This window comes from Plectrocnemia conspersa, unplaced genomic scaffold (genome assembly GCF_051122295.1).
Source record: "Plectrocnemia conspersa isolate PC_06_02 unplaced genomic scaffold, ASM5112229v1 ptg000012l, whole genome shotgun sequence".
Classification (NCBI taxonomy): domain Eukaryota; kingdom Metazoa; phylum Arthropoda; class Insecta; order Trichoptera; family Polycentropodidae; genus Plectrocnemia; species Plectrocnemia conspersa.
In genome coordinates this window covers 24,123,378-24,149,755 of record NW_028277176.1, presented here as the reverse complement: position 1 = coordinate 24,149,755, position 26,378 = coordinate 24,123,378, and the positions used below count along the sequence as shown (strand labels likewise).

Sequence of the window (26,378 nt, the reverse complement as noted above, 5' to 3'; positions counted from 1 at the left end):
TATATTGGGTTGTTTGCGAGATTTCTTTGCCTCTTTATGTATTGATCTATATCCATCATTGCAAATTTGCCAGTAGCCATTCTTCATATAAATACATGTCTAATTTATACATTAAACATATCCTGATATATAGACCGCAAAATTCGTAACTACTGTGGATGTTTCTTTGATACGATTTTTTAATATTTTCGATTACAAACAAACAATTAAAATAATATTCATCCTTTATTCCCAAACACAAAATAAGCACATGTATATAAAGGTACCCTTACGACTAACGCATAAACATAAGGTAATTCGGAATTATGCTGAGACCGCCACAGTAGCACCGTGGCCAATTCATTGCTCATTTGGCTGGTCACTTAAGTAGGGATCGATGGCTTCCCTCTCGCTAGGGTTATTAAGCAGGCCATCGGACGTTTAGACACGGATTACATGGGCTTTTAGTTACCATTATCCAACCCCAAATTAAGTTTTGCGCAGGACCTAAGCAGATGGCCGAACGGGAATTCTTTCGCCATTAAGCCGCTGCCCGGGACGTTGGCTATAAATCTAAGCAAAATATCCCCGGGTCGCAAAATTCCGTACACCAAAGTTTTCATGTCTTTGAACTAGTCAAATATTAAGTCATCCCTGGTAACCCAATAAGGGAAATATCTGCGTTCGATCTATGTATGTATCGTACATTCGTCCGAGGGGCATCGGGGATAAATAAATATATCTGACACTTGGGAGGGTTGTCGGATGGTTAAAACTGGTTATTTTTGCGGCCTGAGGCGATTCACATCTGTTCCTGTGTGTTAAACACCTTCTGTCACAATATTGCTTGGACTGGTGATGGGGAGAGTTCAAAAATTATGTTAAGGGATGGAAATTCAATATAGATGCTGATTTCGAAATCATTAATTTGACGATTCTTTGGAAATATATATTGCTGCATTATTTTAATATTGTATAAATGTTGCGATATTATAGACAGCACTTCTATAAGTTTGACTTAATTCTGCGACCTAAGCCGGGGATCGTAATTATGTTACTCCCCTTCTAAAAACTATTAAAATCGAATTGTATCACCCCTATATAATTAGTGCAATTTGAATTCTGTTCAATTTGTTGTGTACAATATAATTTTAATTTAATTACTGTATTTTTAAATAATTAATAAATAATATGTAACTAATTGTAACATCGGTATTTCCTTTAAAATATTAAAACAGTTGTAAAAGTGTTTTCCTACGTATCTTAAATAACAATTACACTACATAGTATTTCGTATTTCTATGATATTATTTGATGTGCTATTAATAAAAATACATATTTTATATTAGAAGAAATCTAATATAAAATATATCTTTAAAATTATTTAAATATTTTTTTTCAAGATTTGCCACAGTTAACTATCTGAAAATTTAAAAAAAAATACATTTAATTATTGTAATAATAAAAATCCATTTATTCAACTATCAACAGGTTCAAGAGATTCAATTTAGAAACTGTATGAAACACCACAGGATTTTATTTTGGGGCCTCCTTTATTTGATATTTATATAAATGGCATAGTGAAAATTAAACTACATGGACAAATATAGTTATATGCGGATAATACCAATAGATTTAATTAATTATTAAATCAATTAAAGCAATCTCATAATAGCAAACTCATTCATGAACAATCTGGTTTCCACGAACATCATTTAACTACGCATCAACTTAGCAGTTGATGCATAGTCGAATGATGTCCTTAATCTTAAATTTTATAATAAGAACATATTATGCGTTAGTTTGCAGTAATTTTAAATAATTATTACAATGTGTGTGAAAATGTACTGCCAAATTTCGAATGTCTCAAATGAAAAATAAAGTTTTAATAAAAAAAATATGAAATCCTGTTTATTGAACAGATAACTAATATTTTATTATTATTAGTAAAAGTAGTGCTAACATTTTTTTATTAAAACACACTTGACAGAATAAAAAAATAATTAAAAATAATGAATATTTCAATAAGTCAGAGCATGTGTAATTCATGAACAAATTATTGTTCTATATAAAATAGGTACTTTTCTAAATATTTTATTAAAAATATATACGTTTTATTAAAATGTAAAAATAAAACACACATTGATTTACAAAAAGAAGCAAGAATAATTTTGAACATCGTGACAAATTGGGGTTAGCTATTAAATTATGATGGTCTTAATTTTATTTAAATAAATGTCAATTGTAGCAGATCTTGAGTTAACTATGGCTTAATTATACATTATTGTTTAATCTTAAATTGTAACCACTATTGTATTTTTAATATCACAATTGCAAGCATGAAAATGTTAAGAAACTAGTACCATGTATTTATAAGAACATATGTATGTCTATAAATATATTTATCATTGCCAAAACTATTAAATATTTTGCTATATTTAAATTATTTTGAAGTAATATATTTCTGATCTTTAACAAATTTTTGACATTGTTTTTGTAGAGGTTAACTTTACATTTTTTTGGTTCTGAAAAGGTTGAGTATCAACGTTGCGTATGCGCGGTGGTTTATCGCTTTTGCATATTCGCACACCGCGAGAAATCTCGACACGATAATTTATATAAGAGCATCATGTGCAAGATGTTTTGTTGTCTCTTGGTCCCTTTCGCACTCTCATGTCATTGGGAGAGCGACAGAGATGGTGAACGCTTGACAGACGAGCGCTTGAGCCACTTCACACCTCGACACGTCCCGCGCCTGTACAGCTGTCACGTGAATAACAAATATCTTCTCGAATGGCAAATTGAGGTTTTGTCTCTAACCCTGCGATGACGAGCGCTTTCCGAGCCTCGGATATACGTACGAACATACCTCTGAAAGTAGATATATTATTCATACTTCTATGTTATTCTCGGGGTATTTTGTGTGCGTAACGTAAATACTGAAATAACGTAACTATCATATTAATAAAATTAAATAAATATCATCAAGTATTTGCGGCAATAGAATCGAAATTTAATTTCCGTGTTCTTAGAGGATAATGTAATGATAATAATTTAATATGACTTTTTATGATTATATTAAAGTCCTTGAGTATAGTTACACTTTAGGATCTTAACAGCTTAACGCCAGCTTAGTATGTTGATACATATAATATAAAAAGTTCAAATCTACAAAATATCAGATGATCCAAAAATGGTATTAATTGTCATTAAAAGCTACACAACAAAATTACATAAAAAACTCCACTACTTTTTTGCGGACCAGTCATAAAATTTTTTTTAAAGATTTAAGCTGTGAAAATAATAGGAAATTAAAAGAAACAAATACTCGAAATCTTAATATTACTTAATTTTAATTAATAAAATAAACAACGATTTTTTATTAATCATATAACATTGACAATTTTAGAATTAGTTTATTAAAATATATTTATACTTAAGAGCATTTCAAGTAAATTTAAACTAGCCATTTGAAATTTAAGAAGTAACATACAGAAGAAATATCATGTGATTCTGATTTATTGATAGCTAGCTATCCATAAACATGTGCTTACTTAAAATAAAGTTTAAGCTTACAAATGTTTTAAAACAACGAAAATAAACATCTTTTGACTTGCTTTTTGATATATGTATTAAATTAAATTAAAACATAGCATATCACTTTAATGGGTCATGATGGTCAAATAAAATATGGCATAAGATTTTGCTAGCTAGCTATTATACAAATATATATCAGCTTCAAATAAATATTGATTAATAAACATACCAAAAATGTTTTACATATTTAATTACATATTTATCACAGATTATCTGAATGCCTCACTATGATAAAATAAAAGATAACATAAGATTATATATATATGTATGCATAATGAACAATTTAAAACAGTTATCCACAAATATGTACTATATGTTAATATGTATGCATAATGAACAACTTAGATAGGGATTCACAAATATGTATTAACTTCATATCAGGTATGATCTATAAATATACTAAAAATGTTTATTAAAACAAAAAATGAACGCAATTTAACTTTATTTAAATATTTATTTATTTATATTAAGAGCTTACAGATTACATCAATGCGTCACAATGATCAAAAGTAGTAGTAAATAAAAAGGAGAAAAAGTAGAAAAATCTTAAAATATTTAAATAATATGATATGAACTGGATAAGCTTTTCGTAGCTAAAATATAATATATAAATATGCAATGTCGACATCAAATGAGCTGGATGTCGACAGCCACAGGTGAGTCGACTTGGCTCTAACTGGCATCAGAAGAGCTCGCCATCGTCTCGAAAATGTTCCAAAACCCAAAACTAGAATTTATCGAAACTTAGATTGTCAACAGCACCTTTAATTTAAATAAATACTTAGTGACAAAACTTTTTCTGAGAGCTTGGTGAATCGTATGTAAACTATAAAGGTATCTCAAGTACCTTTTTAAACTTTTTTAGGAGTTTTCTGGTTATTCAAGGATTCCAAATTATAGATCTCGATTTAAAATACTGCGAACTATAGTGGCATAGAGGACATACAACTGACAGATCCTAAAATTGAAACGCTCTCATCATAACAAAGCCAGGTATCTTAAAATAGTATTCGCAGACGTTTACGTGTAAAGAAAACCTCCAAAGTGAGTCAGAGTAAATAAGATCGGTAAACTTATATAATATGATATTCTACATATATTATTCACTATTATTTCTATAGATAATTTAATATGTAGAGAGAAAGATTCTGCAACAGATCGAATGCATCGAATTGAAATTTGTAAATGCCATATTATGGCATTAATGAATAACAAGAAAAGCAGAAGATCATTGTTGGACCCTTAATAAATTCACGATAGGATAAAATATGTTTTCGAATTGACAATAAATGATAATAAGTATTATATTAAGTGATAATATATATTATATTTAAAAACATCAAAGGGAATATGTGGGGTATTTTAAATTATTAATATGTACATATAAAAGTATAAAAACCTTTTTAATTGAATTTTTATGTTAATAAATAACTTGTAATTTAATGTGTATGTATTATTTTAAATTTAATTCTAAAATAACCTGAGGGTTAAAATCATAAACAATAAAGCGCCGGAGTCAAAACGTAATTAATGGTATCCTGTTTTGGTTTCCTTTTTGGCATGTTTTTATGTTTGTGGGACTCGGTTTTATTTTCGTTTCAAGTGCCATCACAACATCCACATTAGCACCCTGCTAGTAGGGGAAGCTGTTGATTGATTAATTACCACAAATTAGTTGCCAAACGATATTCCAAAAACAACAAAATCATTTATAACGGTATATTAATGAACATTTTTTTATCTTTGCAGATTTTTCCTAAAGTTCTTCCTGAAATGCAACCAGAACTGTTTAAAAAATGCGGGCAACCCGCGCGACATGAGAAGGTTTCAAGTGAGTATTTCAGTTTTATTATATTTTGTGTAGGTATGTTACGACTAGGAGTTTTGTGTGTGTAGTTGGTTATATGTGAGGGTGGAAAAAAGGCGAACTTAATAAAAGAGTTAGGCGAGAACATGTCGGGGCGATATCTGTGTGGAGCTAATAAATTGAGATTAGCGCAGTGCGCCTCTACTAAACCGCTGTTAAACCCCTGCCGGCCCACTTAACCGGCTACCTACGGGTACTTTGGACCAGTGGTGTGCAAAGTTGGGTTTGCGGGCCGTTAAACGTGGCTAGCAAAATCTTAGGCATTGGAATATCTTTATAGTTTACGAGAGATGTCGAGTCTTATTAAATCGAGAATGGATCGAAATATAAATCTTAATAAAGTTTAATAGTGTTAAAAAAAACTTTATGAATTATATCTATAAGACTTTAAGCATTATTGAGTAGTATGACTCATTGTTAACCAAAATATTGTTAATATTTATATAAAATAATATATTTCCAAACTTTTGATTGCCTTTTATATTACACATTTATTATTCCTGAATATAAAGGTGTACATATCGAGACAATAAATAAAAAGGGTTACTTATTAAAAATAAAAACTATATCTATAAAATCGATAACGTAAGTAAAAATAATTTAATAATAATACTTATTTTTTGTTGTTAAGTTAATGAATGTTTTATATATTTTTTTCGAACTTTTGGCTTAATTGTGTGACGTGTACAGATCTCAACTGGGTTACTTTTAAACGTGAAATTTTATTTTGCTTTTTAGCAATAGGAAATGGTCTAAATGATATCAAATAAAAAGTAAGTATTTTGTTAAACTTAAGCTACTTAAATGTTAACAGCCTTCTTTAGAGTGCATGATCTATTTTTTATAATATCTGAATAGACAGGAACTATTTAGTAAATAAAATGAAATAGCATTGACTGATATTTCCATAATTTTAATAAAATTTCATACAATTTTACTTGCCTTAATTTTAAACGTAAAAACATGCGTAATCATAAAATCTATGGATGTAGTATACGATGCATATAATTATATTAATAAAAACTTTAAAAATACTGTGTTATACAGCTGGAATGTACAGCGGCGTGAAAACCGCAAACTTGGTTATGTGAAACTTTGCAAAGTATTTTTTTCGCTCTCCACCTAAACTACTTTGTCGTCTAGATACCCACTTATAAAGTTAGTGTAATGGAAAACGAGCTGGAATTACTGCGATTCCACATAAGATCATTGTTGATTGTTTATTTTCTCTCCAGAATTATCTTATAAATTATATTCTGAAAATATTATCGTGCCAGCAGAAGCACTATTATTTGTGTGTATATTTTTTCTTGGCCGACCATTCGGCTTGTAGTAATTCCGAAACACAAATAACAGTCTCCTTTTGCCGAGAAGTAAAAATATCCTTTTTTCCGAGAGCTGGAGAAGAAAATGCCGTGTCCTCTCCCCCGTCCGGAGAACACAAAGGCTTGTGTTCGGGGTAGAGAACGGAGCCTAACTTCACACAGCACCGCGTTATCAAAATTACAAACCATTTGCAGCAAACATTAGATATAATGACGACCATTTGTTGTATCTTGTAAAGCTTAAAGTATAACAATGAAACGAATTGCGGAGTCTATGCGCCCCGCGTCACTATGCCACAATTTGTGAAGACGGAAATTGGACATAGCCACCGCAGATAACTCTCTCCTCTCTATCTCACATTCTGTTTCTCTCCCTAAATCAGGGTATTTTATTATTTTTTGTCAAAGTATTGATCTAGATCACTAATAAAAGAAATGTTTTAATTTATCTAAGTTTGTTTGACTTATTAAAAATAATATTTAGTGCCCAAATGAGCATATTATCTTAATTGAAAATGCTAATATATTTCAGATAGATAAGTAGAAAGATATGTGCAATTATGTTATATATGTTGATTTTAAAACGTGCTTATTTAACTATAAAATAAAGATCCAAATAATTTATTAATTAAGTTTTGCAAAATATTAATATTTTTATATAACTTAATATTTATGTGCCATTTTTATATGTACAAAAAATTATTTAATAAAAAAATTAGGATATCTGTTAAATTTAATAATAAATATTTGTGTCAATAAAGACTTTAAGATAAAATATATTTTGCTGAATTTTTTTTATTGCCGAAAACATCCTTGTGTTCGGCAAGCTCTTGCAAGAGGAACGTTTTCAAGCGCTGACGTTCTGTCCGCAACGGTGAAGAATAAGGGACGCGATCGCGACTCCTAGGGCACTCTATAACTAGCAGCCGAAATTTGCCGAGCATTGTTGACACCACCACTAGGATACAAATACGGATACGATCCGAACTTCCTTTTGTAAAGATCACATTAATTTTCTTTAAATTCTCCCCAATAACAAAGAAAACTTTGCTTCACATGGATTTCAGACAGTGAAATCATATTCGAGAACGCTGTGAATTAGTGTTTCGTACAGATCGCAAATCGGTAATAAATTATTGAAGTGACACGCGCTCCGCATAACGGAGCAGAGCATCCTTGACCCTATATACTATATATTACGACGCCATTAAATATATGTTATATTAAATGTGTACTACCAGTGGAAATATATTTTTACTAGCAGTTCAGTTAAATCATATCAAAATTTATTTTTATTAGTAGATATACATATAATGTATCTACTAGTGAAAATATACTTTGACTGATTTTTTATTTTGTTCATTAACTTCGCAATTGAGTAAAATGACGACCTACAGTTGGCATCAATTCTTGAATCGAAAAATCTTTTTAACTGGCGCAAATAATTTTCATTTCAAGATAATTTGTTAAAGTTACTATATTCATATTTTTTAATTAAATATTAAACACAATAAATAAAAATTAGGTTTAGTAAAAAATCTTGTTTCTATTGCCATAATATTGTAATGTGAATAACTACTTTCATTAGCCTATAAATTTGCCAAAGAACGAATTGGAAAAAAAAATTATTAAAAACCTAATAACTTTCTTAAATAATTTTACAATATTAAATGATACTGATAATCAACTCCAATATTTGTGTATATCAGACGTTAGAAAACTATAGTTCATACATCACACATACACATACTCCGCGAGCGCAATAGTCGGAAGACCACCACCATCGCCGCACTTTTCTTACAAACTACACCACCACACGCTCGCCCCCCGTTTACACTTACCGTGCATATCTACATAGAGTTCGGCCATTTTGCGGTGTCCTCAGTGTTTGGCCCCTCCTCCCTGGGGAAAAGTCTGTCCGTGTGTCGGCGTCCGTACACGGCCGGGCGCTGGTGTGCGTGAAGGTTCCTATGGGAACCGAATGCAAGTAGTCGGCCACCCCGGGGGACCCGCATGAATGGGAATACGCCTACAAACCTAGAAGGCACCCTACACGCCGTCTTTATGGGGTGGAGAAAGACAGACGTAGACTTGCAGTAGCTAGGTGAGGGTTCGAGTCGGGCGAAGAAAGTCATTCATCAAGAACAGTCTATATTATTTTGGTAGTTGGATGAGGGGAGAAGGTCATATTTTATTTTTATAGATAAACAGATATTAGCTCAAATATAAAATTTAAAATAATAATTCTATTTTTATAAGGTAAAGCTAAAAATACTTTTTAATTGAAAATTAAACATACAGATTATTGAAAAAAATGTTGAACAAATAAACACAGAAAACAGTCAAAATAATTATGTTTCGGTCGAAGACAATAACATATGTATTTGTAACCACTAGTTAAATAACAGTAAATATAAAAAAAATATCAATGCTTCTGGTTTAAATATTTGTGTATAATTAAAAAAATATTTAAATATATTACATAACATTTAAAATTTATTAAAATAATAATAAAAAAATACTATATATTTTTATATATCAATTTTTATTATTTTGATCATAAATTAATTTTGCACAAATATATATTTTCTAAAATTTCAAAAAAATTCAATTAATATTGATTTTCTTGAAAAAAATTTCATTGTCTCAAAATTAACAAGTCTGAGAGATGCTACTATAAAGTTATGAATTTTTAATAAGCTTTTTTTAAAATAAAATTAATTCCCTATTTAAAGATCTTAAAATACAATTAAAAGAAGTAAGAAATAAAAATCTCATAAGTTTGATTTTTTTTAAATATATCCTGATGCTCCAAAAATATTTTAATTCTTTGAAGAACTAATTTTTCAGCTATATTCATTTACCATATTATGATTTTTTTCACAAAATAGTTGTCATAATTTTATAAAAAAAAATTGATGTCTATGATAACCAAAAATTAATATTTAAATCCTGAATAGATAAATCCTTCTATGTCATCTGTTATCAGCTCGCAACATTATGTTTATCAATTGATATTTAAAATATGTATTTACCTCTTAATAACATATAACATAACACACAGAAAAATTGGGTTTTATTATACCTAAATATAAATACTAGTACTAGTGATAATATAACATAAATATATGTACATATTTAAATCTTTATAATTTAAAAGAATGTATACACTCTTTTAATTAAAATAATTAGGGCATTTAATATTTGTGTATTTATACATATAACTGAACAGTGAAAAATAATATATAATTTAATTAAAATATATTTTTGAAATTTGATTATTCCCGCAATTTATCTCTTTAATTAATTAATTAAGTTTAAGAATCCCTAGTGAATGTGAGTGTGAGCTCATATGATTGCTTGACGGGAGTTTTACTGAAATGTTTTCTTGGGATAATCACTGTTTTTGTAGTAGATATTAGCATGGTGGTTGACAAAAAACATGACTAATGATATATGTTTCTTAGATGTCTACAAAAGAGCAATTTATAGTCGATTAGAACTAAAATATAAAAATATTTTATATTTACATAATATAGACAATATACAATTAAAGATTATATAAAGAATACTTTCACCAAATTGCGGTATTATTATTGATATTAATTAATTATAAAATTTACTAGTCAATCTAACAACCATTTTTCATGACTAATATTATGTTTTTCCTTACAAAGAAAGCACTTATTTACCAACTTTAAAAAAAATTAATAATTCAGTTAAATTGCTTTTGGACATTATGTTTTCCATATTTAACGTTGTGTGCTAGATCTTGGAACCACGAATTCAATTTCCGCGTTAAAATCTATTTTTTATTTATAAAAAATACGTTTTTAATAAAAACTAGTAACATTTAATAATTTAAGATATCATAATAATTACTTGTACATGTTAATTGTGCTAAAAAAATGTATAGCATTGAGCCTACGTTTGTCATGTTACAACGGATGATTTACAACAACAAAAATGCTAATTAAAGCATTTTGTGTTGAAGAAAAGTATATTTTTTGTATACCGATCTAAAAGACAAAACTTTTAAATATATGTATATATATTTGTACGAAATACATGATTGCATATAGCTATACCATAATGAGGTGAAACATTATATCTATGATATTAATCCTTAGTGTATATATAGCAGAAATAAAAGCTTTTGAAAGCTCGTGCCTTGTAATACCGATTTATTATCTGTTTTAAACCATTTAACATGTATATTGTTTCTTTACAGGTTGTAATATCGACTCAAGTCGCTGTAGATGGACCTTTACTAGCAATATCCGACAACATGTTCGTCCACAACAATTCGAAACATGGCCGCAGGGCAAAGCGGCTAGACCCCACCGAAGGTACAGACCCGCACGATTGTACGTTATCATTTTTTCTTATTATTTTTTCATATCTGTAAATATATTTTAAGATTTAATAAAAAAAAAAGAGTTTATGAAGGAAAATTTTTAATAATTAACTCAAATATCTAAGTTTTTAATTATGAAATTTGTATATATAAATATATAGTTTATGACTGAGAAATGTACGAGTTAAAATAATGTATTGTAAACATTATTGTCATTATTTTATTAGGATTATATATTATTTAAAATATTCCAGACTATATTTTGAAGGGTTGTAGATTTAAAAAGGATACTAACGTCGTTTTTTTTATAACACTAGATTTACAATCTATTTTTATTAATTTAAATCGAAAAAAACACATGCTTCATTCAGAGATCGAACGAAAACAGACAGTCGGCGGAAAACAATCGCCGATTGTCAAAATTCCCATAGTGGCCCATTGAATCGGAACCGATCGTTTCTTTGACTACCTATTGGTTCCGAAATCCCATCTGGAAACAATGCGGCGCAATGAAAGCGCTCCGGCTAAAAGGATTCGCATTCGGTATTAACATTTCAGCGCAATCAAAGGCAAGTTCTTGCAACCGACCCCCGCGTTCGACCGACCACCCCCAATACATATTTTATTGTGTTCGTCTCTTCCTATTTACTTTATGCGTTTATCCGCGAAATTCCATTTCCGGAAAAAAATCCGGCGGAAAACAGAAAATTGGAACTGGCGGTGAAAAAAGAGTGAAGGTAATAAAGCGGAACGAGCGGCTGTATTCAACAGTTGTCGGCGGGCGGGAAGGCTCTTATGAAATTTTATGCGTTTCATCAATACGATAGTAAAGGGAATCGCTGAGACGATCAAATCTCGATGTTATATCATGCGCTTCGAGGGCTGGTGCATGCGCAACGTTGCTGAAGCTGCGCGTGTACCACGTAGACTCATACATGTGCTACTTATCTAACATTGTTTATTTAATAAACTTGGTTATATGATATTTTTTAAAGTTAAGCTACCTTTAACTGTACTCATATTAACGTTTATTTCAAAATCTATAGATAGTGAATCGAAAAATCAAATGTATGATGCACATATGTCTAAAAACATTGAATATATTCCAGTACATTTAAAATCACTTTGTAGTTAATGAAAACATTTTCTCTAAGCGTAAATCGACTTTAATATTTTTTAAATGATATTTTTAATGTAAATATATCTAAAACATATTTCAGCACAAATAAGAAAAATAAATATGTAAATATGCTTACATTAAATATATTTTAAATAATTTGTAAGAAGATTTTTTAATTTTTAAAATATGTTTCTTTTACATAATTAAATACAAATAAACACAATCTTATTTTATAGATCTAATTTTATACGTATATTAAAAATAATAATTTCAGATAAGGTTTTCAAATTGATCCCAAAAAGTTTCCATATGAAAATATATGATTTTATCACTTAAAACACACTAATTCACACAGGAGTACCTGTTATAAATCTACCGTGTATGGCAAATACAATTTTCATTTTTTTTTATCAAAAATTATAAATATCAAATTAAGCGCAAAATGCATTTGCTGCTTTAATTTATATTAAATATAGTTATGTTTACCACATTCTTACTGTTTGTCTAAAGAACTTTAAAACTGATTATAATATTATAATATTATATATCATTGCTTAAGAATAATAATTTTATGGTATCTACATATATAGTATAAACTATAGAATTATTATTTTTGCTTCAATGTTTATTTTTTGAGTTTTCATATTTTTTTTTTACGTTTTATAACGATGTATTATTTTCTGTGATAATTAATTAATGATTAATTAAAAATATTTAAATACATAAAAAATCTAAAATATATCAAATAATACTTTTATAATAAAAATATTGCTTGTTCGTTCATTTACGTAATCTTGCCGGTAAAAAAGCAAGTCGTATTACACAATCACACTTAAAGAGCTTAATGAAAAATGGAACGAGTTTTTAATTTAGATTTTATATTTTTGTTTCTTATTCTTATTATTTTTTTCTTATTCTCATATTTTTTTTAAAAGCTCAGCTTTTACGTTGAATTATTAAAATAATCATTTTTTTATTTTATTCTATATATTTCTGAAAATTTAATATATTAAAGAAGGAATAGACTTTCGCCGCGTTCTACAAATTATACGAAAGGTCAAAAAAAATAAAGAAAAAAAAAGACTGTGGAGATTTCGAGTTTGACGTAAGAATGTTGGCTACTTGTTATTTTTTCATATCGCATCCCTGTCGGATGTGCCGCCCCTTCTCACCCCTACATAATGTCCTAAGATATCGTTTGTATGCAAGAAGTCTTTGAAGACAAAAGTCGGCGGCGAGCTCGAGTCGAGACCTAGCGGGGTGGCTGTGGATATATAAGGGTTTGGGGGAGGGTAGAAACGAGAATGAAAAGGGAACGACTACTGCCGTAGAAATTGTCTTGGTTGAGATAGTGGCAGATATAGTTATAGATAGAAGAGAAATGGCGTGGAATCTCACATGTGCAATGAATTATTATATATATATATATATACGAACGTAATACATACATACGTTTCGTATGTATGTATGTACATATATTTACATAGTACTGTCACTGCCTAAAGTTCTCACAGTGATGTGCAAAGTATTTTATTTTAACATATTTTTTTGCAATATATGTATGTGATGTTTAAAATTGACATAAGACATATGTATTTTTTATGTACATCATGTATTTTCCTTTTTTTGATATTTATCCTAATAAACATCAATTGATTATGTTATATGGTTGTATCTGTGGTTGCTATTTTTATTCTTATATAATATAATAGTATTAGTTTATTCTAAAATATTTATATAATATATAAAAACATATTTTTTCTTAATAAATACTGCAAATCAATTAAGTAAACTGAGACAATTGGTTAAATTTAAGTAAGGCAATATAATACTATTGTTAATCTATTAATGTATTTGCAACTTAGTAAATATTATACTGATTTTCCTACCTATTTTTAATAATTTAGTTTTTCATATATATAATTGATTCAAACCATTTTATTTTATCTACAATTTTTATTATAGAATCATCTACGACTATTATAAATAATAATATTAAATATATTTTTATAATTAATATTCATATAGTTATTTTGATTTAAGTTATGCTCATTCAATTTAATCATTTTTCTAAAATACTTAATTTGTAGTTACCGTTATTGATCTTTTTATTAACACTCACCAGAACAACAAATTAAAGTGTCATCTGCAAATATTATTTTATATTTATTTATATAAATTAATGTATTATAAATATATATTAAATACAACAATATCAGTAATTTGTAATCCTGTAGTACATAGTCAGAAATTAATTTCTTATTAGAATAAACATAATTTTGTATTCTTAAAATTATATTCACACTATCTAAAAACTATTTAACTTGAACCTATAATATTGAATTTCTACAATATTTTTACTTTAACGAATTTTATACAATATATATCTGTCGACTGTTTCCAAATCTCTATTGAAATTTTAGAAAAGTGCTTTAATGTTTTTGTTTGTATCACCTGTAATGCAGTCTGAGCATTTGCTGTACATTTTACATCACGATTTAAAAAAAAAAAAATGATTTTCTACGTTAAAAGAGTCAATTTTAAAATATATGCTAGATAGAAAAAATGTTAAGTTTACACTTTCACAAAAAATATTGTCCTGAAGATATTGATGTTCAGTTGAAATTTAGAGATATGGAATTTAGAAACATGTCAATCAAACTATAAGAGAAATGATTTGTGGATTTTGTGAATACGCTTTCAAAAAACATCTTAAAAAAATTACGTTGGATATATGCTCTAAATTCTATTGCAATGTTTTTAAGGCAATATGAACGCTGGTTTTCACAAATAAATCTAATTATTACCCCAATAAGAGCTTCATTCAAGATCAATACAGTTTTGGCACTTTTGTTCATCAAACTCGTCGGACCACCTTTACCAGTTTTCGATCCTTCAAAATACGTTGATGTATAGTTTCTCAAATTTTTTTGGGAAATAGACACCAACACTAAATAAAATAAATCGAGAAGATTTGTCAGATAAGATTTGGACAAGACTTTGAAAATCAATATAAACTTTTATTCAAAAATATGATGTTTTACAATTTAGTCTTTAGTTGTATATTTGTATTTGTTCGTTTAACTTTAAATTTGACATGTCTAAAGTAAAGAAAAAATATTTTTTATGCGCTTCGTGGCATAAGAAAAGCTGCTATAAATTTCATTTAAACGATTTTTGACTATAATTTTCTTTAGTAAAGTGCTTGATAAGAAATGAGTTCCGGCACCTTTTTTGTTTAACAAAAAACCCTGCGTATACATAACATAATCTAATCTACTTTCGCCTAACCAAACATATTTTTATCGAGCTGGTTGCTTAAATAAAAACTTGTTTTAAAAATAGTGATTTCTAGTTGCGTTTTCAATTAAATTAATTGATAATAAAGTTACAGAAATGTTTTTAATTTTTATAATAATCGCAATTAAAAAAAGCATAAAAAACATATATTTTTAATACAAATAAATATTTAAGAATTCAAGAAAAATCTCACACAGCGTTTTCCAATTAAATTGAGTCACATAACATATTTGTTTAACATAACGAAACCCTTAAAATTTTATACTCAAATTCCAAAGCCTCTCTCCGCTATCGATTTTTTTTATTTTGTAAAACATTAAACCTTTATTAACTGTTATCGATTCAAAAGGCAAGAGGCAATACATGTTTATTGACTAAGTATATCTGACTAAGATTTTGCCAATAATATTTTTTTCTAAAAATATAATACTTAAAGCACATTATTAATTTTACACAAAAAGCTAATTATGCTAGTAATATTTAAAAGTATTTTTAAAAAGCAAATCGAATTTCTGCAGTGATATCACCTTTAGGTATATACACACCGTACGTAACCAACGTACACATCTCTCACTGCTGTCGTACAAATGTGCAAGAAATAGATATAAGTACATCCAACTTTAATCTTTCCCCGTCTTTGTTTAATTCACTTTCTCTCCCTCTATCTTTATTACCGTGTCGTTTTATTCGCGAGATTTGAGCTCGCCGTTCGACAATAACTTTTACTCTCCGCCATCTCGCTTCATCGGGGAATCCCCTCGATTGCCAACAACGAGTCTGAGAGAGAAGACTGCTTTTTTCACCAGATTCTCACCCCTCTCGCGCGATTCTATTTATAATTTGAGCATGTCGCGGTCGTATATCAAGCCCATGTCAGAAGTATGGAGGTGGCGTTAGTTGTACAAATAGCAGACACTACGGTAACAAAACCGACCCTCGCGCCAACTTTCCAAGACGAAACTTTTTAACAACCCTGCGCCGGAAAAATGCGTTAAATACCCACCCCAGATCTACGCAGATCTGTTTTTTTAAGGCTTGCGCAATATCATTTGAACGATGATTATGAAATACCGGAAAGTAAGCTTTCTTACAATTCAATTCTGATATAATTTAAGAACTACGTGTAATAAATTAATTATATTTAATCAATAAAAAAAACGGATTTTTCTACATAGGTGTTTTAATATTTTTATACGAACATATAAACACAACAACGTATTTGTTCTTTATTTTAAGAATAGCTATACATAAAATTTGATTGAGTAAGTTAAATTGCTTTTTCATGCATAGGTTTGATTAAAAAGTATATTAAATATTCAAGCTAATGTATTTAAATAATACTTTCCCTTTATTTGCTACTATTCTATATACATTTTTATTTCATCCAATATAGCAGGCCTTTATCCACCGCTACCGGTAGCTACACCTTGCATCAAGGCAATATCACCTAGCGAAGGATGGACATCAGGTGGTTCTACAGTCATCATAGTGGGAGACAACTTCTTTGATGGACTACAAGTAGTCTTCGGCACTATGCTAGTTTGGAGCGAAGTAATTTATTAACATCACAAATTTTATACTATTTCGTATACGATAGTTTGCTGACTTGTCTGTTCTTTCTTAGCTCATCACATCCCACGCCATTAGAGTACAGACACCTCCCAGACACATCCCCGGAGTTGTGGAGGTTACGCTCTCGTACAAAAGTAAACAGTTTTGTAAAGGAGCGCCAGGAAGATTCGTATATGTTTGTGAGTATTAAAAACCACTTTAAAAAGTTTTTTCTAAATAACTGTCAATATAAATCCCAGTATTTCATATACAATGAAAAATAAAAAACTGTATTGATTCTTTACCGAAAAACAAAAATCATTAAATGTTAAAAGGTACGCACGTACCACAAAGGATTTCGGCGTGATCGGTATCGCAACCTGATGGGTCGTAAAAGGAGTATGAGGATGTGCGAAATGAGAATGGTGTGTAGTAAAACGGAAACTGTAACCTCACCAAACATTCGGATATATAATATATGTACCTAAACACACTCACACATTCGCAGTATTTATTCATCAGAAATAACTAAAGATCGCAACAAATAAATAAAATATATTAATTTACACCGTTTAATAAGAAATTGTCATTGAAAATAATAATAATGCTAATTCAAAAGTGATTTATAATTTTTAGAATTTTATAAAAAATTTTCGAACTCTATATTTTAATTACTAAGAATTTAAAATCACAGTCACTATCAGTTAATATTAAAGAAAAACAATTAAGCTGCCATTTTACATTTGTACCCTTGATACAAATAATTAGAGTAAGCTTCTGAAATATAAATTTTATATATACATTTATAACAATGTAAATATTTAAATAAAAAAATATATAACAATCAAAAACTGCTATAATATTCCTTAAAAAATATTGATTATAATTTTAATAAATAAATATTACGTAGAATGTAAAATAAAACGTTTGTGTATAAAAACAATTACAAAAACAATATTTCATATTTTGTAAATATACAATGACTTAATTTATATTTATACTATATTTTTAGATGTATCATTATTATTTTGCAAAGTAAAATTTCCTTTTACCAAAGTTTAAGAAACCGTATTTAATTATAATTTTAAAATTTAAAATCTTAAGCAATATTTACTATTAGTTTAGTTAAATTGAAGTCTTTGATGTAATAACTAGGGTTGGAATAACATGACAGCAGATTCGAATTTTTATTTTTTTTTAAATGCGCTAATATTAAAAATCGGCCCTAGCTGAAAAGTGACATTTATTAATTATAAATTATAATACGTATATTTAATTTTAATTAATTATATAGATGTCACTGATACTTTTATATGTATCCATTACGTCTAATTGATTCACCCAATAATGTTATTATTTTTTTTTATTTAGCTTAATAGCTAATTTTCACATTAATTTTTTTCAACTAAACATACATATACTATATAACATAAACACAAAATAAAAAAAATACCTAATATTATAATTTATTTTTTAATATACGAATGTGTTTTATTATTCCATTCAGGAAACCCGTTACAGTTTTATTTTTGTGGATTATCTTAGAAATATTATTATACAAATTCACACCTCATTCGTCTTCAATATTTTTTAACATTTAACTATTCTATTTTTATTTAAGACTACTCTCATTGCCCTATTTTGTAATTTTTGCAACATTTGTTCATCTAATTTATTAAACGAATTTTGTCAAGTATTAACAAGAACTTAAGCACAAGACCTTATTAACAGAAACTAATAATATAATTGTACATATTTATTGTTATTTTATTATTGGTGTACAGTGTTAAGTGACTTATATTTTATAAAAAGAATATGTTAAATTTTTAAGCAACTTTTATATGAACTTGTACCTTCATTATTATAAAAACTTTACCTGTTGTCATATATATTTTAATAAGCATAATTCATGTTAAGCTACAAGCTCTATAATAATATTTTAATTTAAAAAAATAAGCTGACTACAACAAAAAAGTGCAATGAAGTTTAAACATATTCTGTGCATCATAATTTATTAAAATAAATTATAGGCATGCAACAAATTTTTGATAATTTAATAAAGTCAAAGAGTCTATTAATTTTGGAATTTTCAAATACAAAATCAGCAAAGTTTAAGAAATCCACGAAAATATTGAATCAGTGGTTATATAAATAACATTATGTTATCTCTATATTAAAATGTTGTACAGTGTTTATAACATTCAAAGCATTTATGTATATCTTTATGTTATGTTTCGCTCAGCAGCACTCAACGAACCGACTATCGACTACGGCTTCCAAAGACTGCAGAAATTAATACCGAGGCATCCGGGCGATCCTGAAAAATTACCAAAGGTAATAAACCCTTTATACATATTTATTAATCATGAATAAATCAGTAGCGAGAAAGTTTCACGAGTCAATGTCACTCTTTTCACGACAGGAAATAATACTGAAGAGAGCGGCCGACCTGGCGGAGGCGCTGTACTCAATGCCCCGCAACAATCAACTGGGCCTCGGGGGCCCCAGATCGCCCCCTGGGGGCGGAATGCCGGGGGGCTTCAACTCGTACGCGGGACAGTTGGCTGTAAGTGTGCAGGACACGGCTGCTGCTCAATGGACGGACGGTGAGCACCCTCAATGAAAATCACTTTTTTTAATGACCCACTAATTAATTACTTTTTAAGTCTTTACACCCCCTCTTTTCCCACCCCTAAATTAGTTTTTATGGGATTCAGGATTGCATTATACAGTTGCACATTTATTTGCTAGTTAAATTTGAACGTTTTGCATGCTTAGGGGTGAAGAATGATAGATGCTGAACACTGCCGTATGTATTATGGTTTATCATAGTCTAAATAAATGTTGATATTTTATTACCTCAAAGTATATAATAGACAATTTAATGGAACAATAAATAATTTAGAATACATTATCGTAAGTTGCATATTTAAGATACTCGTAAAACAATCACAAATCATTATCAGCCATTCAGTAATGCGTATTAAATTCGTCATATTGGTGATTAACCAAGAACTTCGTTTTAATACTGCACACTGTCCAAAAAAAACGAAGCTAAACTATAAATTTATTTATATAAATTTATATAAGTTAGAAATGCTTTTAAATCAGGAGAGGCGTAATGCTAGTAAGTGATGGGTTCTTTATTAATAATTGGTTTGTCAAGTAATATTTTATTAATACCATTTGAAATACCATGATATTTTTTACAACTTTGAGCAACATCAATACTTAGCATTCGCCTATAATACTGAATTTTTAAAGTCAAGTACCTTATATTGATACTGACTATAAGACAAAGACTTAAATTGATACTGACTAAACATAACAGTAATCGATTAAGTAACTTAAAAACCAGATCAGAGCGAGATGTTAAACAGCTCAGTTATTTAAATTAAATTGCCTAATCTTTGGCACCATCACCGTAACGGATTAGTTATTGAGTAGTGAAACAATAAGAGAGCATTATTTGCGTTTTGCGTTTTCCGGTAATATTAATAAAATTTTGATAATTTTTTCACTCTCAGAGTTAAACACAGTATATTTTCAAACCTCTTCCAGAGCTTTTTATCTAAGATGCAATTTTTATTCCTACTACTCTTTTTTGTAGCTTGCCTTAGATGAAATATGAGATTTGTTATGTATAAACGGGTCCATAAAAAAATTAGTTTAAAGGTCAATTAAAAAAATAATATGCCAAACACGAGCAAATACCTGCTAAAATATTAAAACACATTCAACCTTTAGCTAAGTTGTTTATTAAAATTGATGACAACGATTAGTTGTCATTAATTTTATTTAGCTACCAAAACATTAAACAAAATATTTCGTTAAGGTTTGGGAACATTTTTATATATACAAATTTTTATAAAACGATATTAGGATATTGATCTATTTATAAAATTTCGTATTGAGAAGCACACGAAAAAATTAACCCGAATTAAAAAGGTTGTTTGCGGGTACAATTTAAGTTTGTTTTTAGGAATGAGAATGTTTAAGCGTTAGAATATCAGTTGTGTTGATCAAGTAAAAATATTTAAGGTGATGTTGCAAAAAAAGAGTACTAGGAATAATAATAACATATGATGTTTGGAAAGAGCATTAGCTTTTTATTCAGTACAATAGTAAATAATTTTAATTTCCCTGAGAAACCCAACCTGCAACGAATGATTTCCTATTATCCCACCACTCAATAACCTAGCTTTAATGATGATTGTGACATCATTAGACTAGACACATACGTTACATTGTTACTTTATCTTAAGAAATAATTCATACTTCAAAGGTATGTTGAGTGTATTTTCTTTAATTATTGCAATATAATTAGCTACGTTATCCGTAAATTAATTTTTAAAAAATATTTAAAAATGTAAGATTAGTCAACTCAATTTCTATATAGGACACAAAACTTTCCAAAAACATATTATTGGGTTTGATAGAGTCTTCTAACTGATCTAAAATTTTCTAACAAATGCTATTAAGGATTTTGTGCTCTAATTAGACCGTCACCTGTCATCAGAAATGTGAAATGGCTGACTTTGTAACAGTGACATATAAACAGTTTACTATACTAGAGATTTCAATGTAATAGTTTTCAATTTTCCCTCAAGTTCAGGTAGCGGTTAAAGTTTTTATTACTTATTGGGTATAAAAAGAAATGGGTAAGACATAGTACCGTTAACATCGAAACAGCTAAAATTTAATTTTAACACTTCTTAATTATCTATCCGCTATTTGCCCCGATTAAATAAAGATATGTGTATTTTCTGTCCGAAATTCATTACGTGGCTTTGAATTCATACGGCTCTGTACGTTTACTGTAAATTGAAAAGGGTTTTGTTTGTTTTTTCTCTCTCTCTCCGGTGTGTACGTACGATTTGTGTCGAGCTAAATAATCTGTTGTGATTGTCTGTTTCATTTGGTAGCTGTACTAAAACGTTGTTCTCTCTGACCGTCAGGTTTTTTCTTTTAGAAGAGTACGGCCGCGGGCAGAGCGGGAGCGCATCCCCCCGGTCATCGGGGGCTGGGGGCGGAGGCCCAGCCGCGGGAGGGGGCTACTGCTCCAGCACCTCCACCCCGCACCCTCCCCTCAACGGCTATGCCCCCCCAGGACAGCTATGCCAAGTGTCCTCGGCCCCGGGATTATTCAACTCTTCATCTCGTGAGTATTTTTCGCCATTCAATTAAATCTTAATATTGTTACCGATAGATAGACGACGAACCTTTTGTAATAGTAAATTTGTACCGCCCCCTTAATACATATTTTTATGGTATACGAATACATATATAAGAAAATGGTATATAAGTTAACATAACAAAAAAAGGTATATTATTTATGGATAAAAATATGTAAATTTATTTTTACACCATAATTACATATGTTGAATATATTTCATAAAACATTTACGTTAATATATTTATTATTTTTTTAATTTATGCAGTAAACGGGTTATAGAATACTCAATTTAACGAAGCTATTAAGTTTCTCAAAATATATTAATAAATCAATACATATTGATGGACGTGACTTTAAATCTAACATTTCCAAAATAAGAACAACTTAGCAAATTATGTTTCTCAAAAAAAAAACTACTGCATTGTCACTGAAAAAAAGTACTAAAAATAATGTGAAATAAAGTATACAAGAACTAGATAAATATAAGAACTAGATAAATATATATTATTTCTTAATACCCACTATCTATTAACTAAAATAAATCAAACAGTTTTGCCCTTCCTGTGAAAATAAAAATTATGATTTAAGAAAATTATAAATGCAATTAGTGAGAATGTTATAAAATATATAAATTAATTTTATTAAAGCTTTATTGGTAATGGCAACCTAAAAAAATCTTTTAACTAGACTAAACTTATATATTGCTGATATATTTTGAAGCTCAAAATCGTTAAATCTATACTATAGCATAAACATAATAAAATTATATGTATCGGTTGTTTCAAAGTAGTAAAATTCATCAAAAAATATAACAAAAGAAAATATAGTCAGTTTAACAGGGCTGTACCATTATTTTTTTAAATAAACACTATTTAATTTTGTTATATTATAGCTATATAATATTTTTTCGTTTTACACTAGTATTACTTTAGATTATTCATAGAAAATCAAAACAAATAAATACACTGATTAATTAACTGGGTTAAGCCATTGAATTTTAATAAATTTAAATAAACAATATTTATTTCACATTTTATAGTAGCATTATATATAATAGAAAATCTGATAAAGTGTTGCTAAATTTAATTAAATGGACTGCCAAAATTTGATAAATCGACTTTTGCTACTTTGGCGAGAATTTCTAAATTCAACTTCATCATTGAAGTAAAAATCAAATATATTTTTAATAGCCTTTAGGGAAAAGAAACATTCTTAATTTTTTTATATGTGATACATAGATATTTAGATAGGTACACGAAAAGGCTTAACAAGTAAAGAATTCATTTGTAAATGCATTCATTTTTTAATCAAAACCATAATTAAAAAATATTTTTAATTTTTTTTACACATAAGTAACATAGGTTGTAGGTTTTTTGCGAAAATATATTATTTTAAAATATTTTTGGCGAGTTTTTGCCTATTATTTAGTACAATATGAACATGATTTTTTATATTTATCATAATAAAATATATGTATTACGATAATTCACTGCCAAATTTTAATACAGACGTATTGACCAACATATATAAATATTAATCGAAACCCATATCTAGATAAGCATTGAAACTATTTTCAATCAGTGTATTTATTTTGTATTTTTACAAAAATATTTAAAACTATTAATTAGCAATACATTTTTTTTGATAATATAAAAGTTTAGTTTATGGATACTATTTTTTTAATATAAGGGGCATAAAAATATGAAATATCCTTATGTTTGATGTTATCTATGCTGTGTAAAGTGTATTATTTTTTATATATATATATAATGCTTTTTTATTATTAATTTTATTTTAATTTTAACGCACATTTTTATAATTTATTCAGTCTCGTACGGTGAATCGTATTACAACCCCAGCTCAGCCACGGTCCCCGTAGAATTCTCAAACGGGCACCATAAGAGCATCAAGGACCGCAGCGCTTTTCTGCCCGTTCGACACGGATCTCCACCATACAGATCCTTGGCGAACTGCCAACATCTTATCGTGCAATGTTAGTTTTTTTTTATTTATTTCTCTTCATATACTCTTAAACTCTTGAGATAACATTTTCTTGCATGCAATTAATGAAATATATTATTTCGCACTGTTTTAGAAATTATTTTGCATTTTTTCTATGTGAAAATATATTAAGTAGATTAATTAATTGATGGCATAATTCAAGAAGAATATCAATGATCTTCAACAGGAATGGGAAGCATAGTATCTTCGCCGTTCTCCACCATGAATCCATTCGCTCTGCCCACCTGCTCGTCTCAAGGATATCCCGGAAGTCCTCTCGTCACTTCTACCAAGTAACATCAGTGCAATTCTTCATTTTTGACACTATAACATCGACCTTACGAAACTGTTAACAGGTGACAAAATCAGTGATGAAGTTCAAGTGATTAACTCGTAGTCAGTTCGTATTTTGACAAAAATGTGTTTCATTATCATATACATATGTCTAATAATACACTAGCCATTAATTCGAAATAAAATCATACGTGAAAAATTGTTATTTATTTTTTATACAAAAACGCGTATGTTTGAAGGCGGGTCGTTTTCCAAAAAAAAAACATATCTAACAAAAAATATATAACCTTATACATATCGCTTCCAATTCTGGATACATAACTTAGTGAATAGCTTAAATTAATTAATTCATAAAACAAAGTTACCTTTTCTTATTTGTAAATAAGCTCAAATGTATTTGTGTACGCATACACAAAAATACACATATGTATTTGTATATTTGTTACATTGTACATAGTTATTTTAATGTAAATAAATTTGACTGTATAATGAACGACTTAATTGTACAAATTACTATCTTCGAATTACCAACGAAAACTTAACTAATATTATAAGTCACGACCATATACATATATAGAATATTAATTAATAGCGTATTGATGGTATTCATTCCATTTTTACAACCGTTAAGCGAAAATACAAATTCCGTAACTGACAAACATTCGCATTACGTATACGAATAATAGTAAATTTTTGACACATCAATAATTATTACATAAAACGAGAAATATACGTACCTAATCCGGCACTGTATGGGCGCTAGGGTGATATTTTACGTTTATCGCCCCAGGCTTATTATATACCTTAGTAATTTTAATGAAATTGTCTTGTGAGAGATACATGTATTTTTTGTGATATATGAACTATAATTTACGATTTGTAATGTGATAAACCGGTAGTTTTCTGTAGTTTTTTGCGAAAAATATGATATTTTTATGTTGAAAAATTAATCAAATACAAAATCGTATACGCATTGAGAAAAAAAAACAATATTTTTCGCGTCAAACTTTTGAAAACCACTGATTTTTATTTGTTATTATATTTTTTTATTTATTTTACCAAAAAGCTATTGTTATGCCGCTGCGTTTTATTAATTGCAATAAATGGTTACCATACGAGTAATACGAAATAGACACGTAATAATCAGTCATTTATTGTGATGAATTCAATCAGTCTTATTGAACATATTGTTTCTTTTATGTGAACATTTAAGTGTTTTCCTATAAATGATATTAATAAATGATACAAATTTAAATAAACGAAGTTTAATGTAAAAATGTATACTATTTATTTGACAAGCACTGAATACAACGAAGAGATACTGACATATAAGGTAAGTACCCAAATAGATTTATTAGATATTAATAAATATTTTCCGCGCTGCGGTGTTGAGAGTGACATCATGCCACACACACACACATTTTACATTATTGATTTGTTGCATTCATAATTCACAAACATTTAAATAGTGTCGATAATATGAATGCTAATAAAAATAGAGATTAAAAAAACACATTTTCTCAGAAAAAGTCAATGACCAATATGAAATTGTTGCATATTTAATAAAAAATAGATTATATATTGAGCACAACGTTATTTTGTTTATAAGATCGCGAGGACCATAGCACAAACGACAATTTCTTGATATTTTATCTATACTTTCACATAGAAAAAATATTAGCATATTCACTAATACTTTTATGTTAAAGTGTATAATATAATATATGTTTTAATTTTTACTACATAAAATAATAAAAAAATGATTCTCAGATATTTTACATTAATTTTTTATATAAAATGTAAAGTGGCCA

At 28.5% G+C, this 26,378-nt stretch overlaps 1 protein-coding gene across 10 annotated transcripts in view; it reads left to right on the top strand.

The window, feature by feature from the left end:
* kn (EBF transcription factor knot) overlaps nucleotides 1–25,844 on the top strand; it is a 105,846-nt gene extending 80,002 nt beyond the window's left edge. The window contains exons 8-16 of one of the 10 annotated variants that reach the window (XR_015811569.1): nucleotides 5,326–5,407; nucleotides 11,000–11,135; nucleotides 16,939–17,096; nucleotides 17,170–17,296; nucleotides 19,342–19,430; nucleotides 19,519–19,702; nucleotides 22,055–22,257; nucleotides 24,101–24,265; nucleotides 24,461–25,844. Coding sequence is in view for 5 of the 10 variants with exons in the window: in XM_088199238.1 (XP_088055364.1) it covers nucleotides 5,326–5,407; nucleotides 11,000–11,135; nucleotides 16,939–17,096; nucleotides 17,170–17,296; nucleotides 19,339–19,430; nucleotides 19,519–19,702; nucleotides 22,069–22,257; nucleotides 24,101–24,265; nucleotides 24,461–24,462 (1,135 nt within the window). In the remaining 5 variants the exon portion in view is untranslated. Of the gene's footprint in view, nucleotides 1–5,325; nucleotides 5,408–10,999; nucleotides 11,136–16,938; nucleotides 17,097–17,169; nucleotides 17,297–19,338; nucleotides 19,431–19,518; nucleotides 19,703–22,054; nucleotides 22,258–24,100; nucleotides 24,266–24,460 lie in introns of all 10 variants that reach the window. The other 9 variants (XR_015811568.1, XR_015811570.1, XR_015811572.1 and 6 more) reach the window with 9 other exon arrangements.
* Nucleotides 25,845–26,378: the final 534 nt, after the last annotated feature.